Source organism: Antrostomus carolinensis, unplaced genomic scaffold (assembly GCF_000700745.2).
Source record: "Antrostomus carolinensis isolate BGI_N321 unplaced genomic scaffold, ASM70074v2 scaffold35325, whole genome shotgun sequence".
Taxonomy (NCBI): Eukaryota; Metazoa; Chordata; class Aves; order Caprimulgiformes; family Caprimulgidae; genus Antrostomus; species Antrostomus carolinensis.
The window spans coordinates 1-3,978 of record NW_010314896.1 but is presented as its reverse complement, the minus strand read 5'-3'; the positions used below and the strand labels follow the sequence as shown (position 1 = coordinate 3,978).

Genomic DNA, 3,978 nt, shown 5'->3' with positions numbered 1-3,978 from the left:
CTGTGTTTTAGTTTTTGTTACCTTATACACAATGGAAATAGCACTTTTGTGCCCATCTTCAGTGCCAAGTAGTTTATTCTGTGCTCTGATTTTCTTGACAGGGTTTCAGATGTCACATAAAGACACACCAGTACTGATGCTGGTGGGAATCTGCTGGAGAATTGTTCTTGTGAAGCACAAATAAATAAAAAATTATATACTGTGTCAGTGTCATATGTCAATAATCTGGGGTTTGTTTGTGAAGTTTACTGTTTTAACTCCCGCCAGCTGCAGAACTGTGTTAATGGGAACATGATCCAGCCTGTTTTTATCAAGGTGCAAAAAATGAACTTCATTACCTGGAATGGAATGAGAAGAAACATGTAAATGGCTGAATAAAATATTTATTCAAAGACGTAAGTGAATCAAAGAAGCTCTCTGATTTCCCACTACTTCTTGTAGGAATGTGTGCTATTGCTATAGATTGCACAATACACTGTATTTTAAACAATGACATAGATTTTCTTTAATTAAGTTACACAAGCAAGGAACATTAAGGCATCTAATGTAATTAAATCTGCTGTAGCAAGTTGTTTCCTAATGATTTGCTGAGATGACTTTGTCATGTTGCAGCTTCATGCACTATTCCTTTACTAAAACCACATTAAATGCCTATACTCAAATGTAAAAGCGGAAATGTAGGTGAACACCAGAGTGTCAAAAAAATTCCTGCAAACTCAGAAGCAGTTGTTCCATCAGCACTCCTCTCGATTTCTGACAGACTGCGACCAGCTTTGTGCTACCTCTGTGGGAGGTGGGATTACACAATGACTCTTCCACAGATGCCTTCAGCCAACAAAATCACACAGTTCAACACAAGACTGTCTCCTCGGGACCCACAGGGACAGCAGTCACTGTGGTAGCGTTAAAGCAAACAGCTACAGGAGGAGACTGTAACTTTCACACAGAATAAAGCAGCTCACCTGGGCCTAAAATCAAAGCTCCTCCCTGCTGAGCAGGGTCTCCTTGAAAATCAAAAGCCGGACCAGTCATTGCTCTCCACATACTCCTAATGCTTCCCAGCAGTGTGTTTGATTTCACATGAGGGCTGCGCACTAAACAAAACGTCAAAATACTTGTTATCTATAAATACAAAAGTATATAAGGGGAACAACAAAATCAATCAGCTGCCATGAATATTCTAAAGTTTCCTGATTACAAGTGTTTTGACAAAATACAGCCTACAAGAAATGGTCTGGTGGGCAACTCCCTTCCTATTTACATTGTGATCATACTATTCTATCAGACCATTCTTTTATTCTGTGCAAGTCCAAACAAGGTGAGAAAATTATTCTTACCTGATACGTTACTACCTTCACCTCTTTTCATGCCAAGCGTTTTATATATTTCCCTTTGTGGATCTACATACATTTCGTGAGTATACCCAGTTAAACTGCAAAAGGGCTGCAAAATATACGCATACAAAAAAAGCAGTATTTTTACAGTTAAGATGGTAATTAGTTAGGACCTACTAACAGTGGAAAAAACAACCAACCACCCCACCGCCTGATTTGGAAACCTGGGGATTTGTCATGTTAAATTAAAGGCAAAAAAATTTTAGGCCCGGAGCTTACTAAAACAAAGCTTCCAGTTAAATCAAGAAAAGATGTTTCAATAGCAAGCCTCAGTGGCTTTTAAACTGAAAGTTTTAGTTATTAGCTTTATTCATGTACAGCTATTAGAATTGCTTCATGAAAAATAATACTGTCCTCTTTTTCTGTGGTTGCAAATTACCATCCTTTCTCTGAGAGCCAAATCCCTCAATGCAGACCATTAAGACACAAGAGAGGATACAATGTATTTAATGACTACTTTATTTACCTTGATGTGATGATAAGATGACTGTCCAATAACTATAAGCCTCACATTTGCTTCCTGGAACAGAACATGGGTATTGAAACTGTAAAGAGGAACTCGTTATTTCTGCATGGCTGCAAAGCATTAGCAGAATCTGGTGTCCCGAGTTAATTATCACAGTGCACCAAAATTATTTGAAATTAACATCATTTACATATTTGGAGCCTGCACCTTTGTCTATCACGCACAGTTAGCAGCTACATTCATTTATTAAGGGAAAAATTATTTTTAAAGATAACTTTCAAGTTACAGATATGTAAATTTTACTTTTTCTGTAGCATTAGTAGCATCATCTTTTCAACTGATTGCAACCTGCTATCATTTTGGAAATTCAAAATTTCGACTCGGTTTCACCTGCATCTCAAGAAGCAGCATGCAAATATTGGTGCACGTACATCTGTGATTTACTTATACCGATGCTCTTTAATAGATATAACTATCGGCATGTACTGCTGTCTCTTGCAGGTGCAACATTAGGCCCGTGTCTAAAATAGCAACCAAAACTTAAGTTCATTCAGATGCCAGTAAAAGTTAATAAATTACAATATTGTTTTAATATTCAGGTATAATACTTGCCTTTCCCATACAAAATAATTTTGTGTGTTATGAAAAGAAGCTCTCCTAAAAGCAGAATACTCACACTATGAAAAGCATGGACAGTTTTGATTCTCTGTATACATTTATTTGAGCAGCCAAATGAAGAAAATGCCATTCTGAGTAACACTGAGCAGTTTAGAAAAATGTGTCCTGAGAAGGGGAGCTGCCAAAGAAATTGCCCCTTTTCATCCCCAAATTCCTAGTCCATCTAAGGCTTGCTGTCAGCAAGGAGCTGAGTCTCTTGTCATTGGCTATTCTGCTGTTGGGAATAAAATGTATCAGGATTTCAACCAGCAGCCTAGAAGAGACAGATTGACCTTCCACATTTAGCAGGGGATTGGTGTCTTTGTCCAGTATGTCCTACCACCCAACAAATATCCATCCACAGCAACCCCTGCCCACTCCATTTCTCTTTTCTGTCACTATGTCATTGCTGTTTGTGCAGCTGCCCGGAGAACAGGTCACACAACTGATGCATCTTACAAATAACCATAGCAAAAGAGATTATTTTTAATCCAGATAATTTTCTGATTTTGTTCCATGTACAACCATCAGTCAGCTGTACGGGCATAATGGAAAAGGCAGTAGTTAGTAGTTAGTTAGTGGTCAGAAGACAGCTGCCCAGGGCACTACCAACAACACAAGAAATGCCTGTCAGACGTTGCCTAACTGTTGGGAACACAGCAGGAAAAAACAGCATCACACTAACAGGGCAGGGAGAAATAATGCTGCTGCAACACAGCACCTAGTGCAATAACTCCTTTCCTGTGTCTTCTAGGCAGATACATTAAATCTACTGTAGTAAACAATGAAAGCACTAACTTTCTTCTGAGCCTTTTTTTGATTCCTAGAAATCTGAAGTCTCGCACAAGCCTGCAGTGGGGTATAACAAAATTTGCTCAACTACGGAAACGCCATCTACATACTAAGGGCAGAGAACTTACTTGTAAAAACGCCTTGGGGACTTTTGCCAGGTCTTCTACATACTCCTTACATGTGTAACATAAAAAATTCTGCAACATAGCCAGTTGGATGTGTCAGAAACAAGACATAATTGCACAGTAATGAAGCATCAGATTCTGACTTGGGGCACAAACCATTCTGCAGGTGATCAGGGACCGGGAACAGGAAAGACTGAAGTTCTTTGCTGTCACCAGATTTGGGTTAGGATACTGGTTTAATCCGAGCCTGACAAAGGACATGGCTTGGGGCCTTGCTAATATTTCTATCTCTGGGTATTTCGGGGACGCCAGAGCTGGCTCGCCAGCCGGGACATCAGGGAACACAATACCTGTTTCCCTAAACACACGCTTAAAGATTTCTTTTCGGGTAAATACTGTATAATTTTAGCAAAGAACGGGGGTTCTCAGAGCGGAACTGATCCGCGTTGCGTTTTCTTTTCTCTCCCCTCCAGCCCGGCTTGTGTGAACCCCACGCTCCCCCGCCCGTTGCACAGCTACTTCCCGCAGGAAGCCGGCCTGGGCC

General features: G+C 40.0%; 1 protein-coding gene across 1 annotated transcript; it reads right to left on the bottom strand.

The window, feature by feature from the left end:
- Positions 1–210: 210 nt before the first annotated feature.
- Positions 211–3,515, bottom strand: PRXL2C (peroxiredoxin like 2C). The gene is made up of 5 exons (XM_010167797.2): positions 3,438–3,515; positions 1,861–1,914; positions 1,338–1,443; positions 963–1,094; positions 211–338 (listed from the first exon to the last, which is right to left on the bottom strand). The coding sequence occupies exons 1-5, from the start codon at positions 3,513–3,515 to the stop codon at positions 211–213; spliced, it is 498 nt and encodes a 165-aa protein (XP_010166099.2).
- Positions 3,516–3,978: the final 463 nt, after the last annotated feature.

Excerpts from the sequence above, each read along its gene's own strand:
- PRXL2C (XM_010167797.2), bottom strand. The coding sequence starts at position 3,515 with ATGTTGCAGAATTTTTTATGTTACACATGTAAGGAGTATGTAGAAGAC. Across the intron at positions 1,915-3,437 it reads TCCCCAAGGCGTTTTTACAA|GAAGCAAATGTGAGGCTTAT; the intron begins GTAAGTTCTCTG and ends GTTCTGTTCCAG. Across the intron at positions 1,095-1,337 it reads TGAAGGTAGTAACGTATCAG|TGCGCAGCCCTCATGTGAAA; the intron begins GTAAGAATAATT and ends CGTTTTGTTTAG.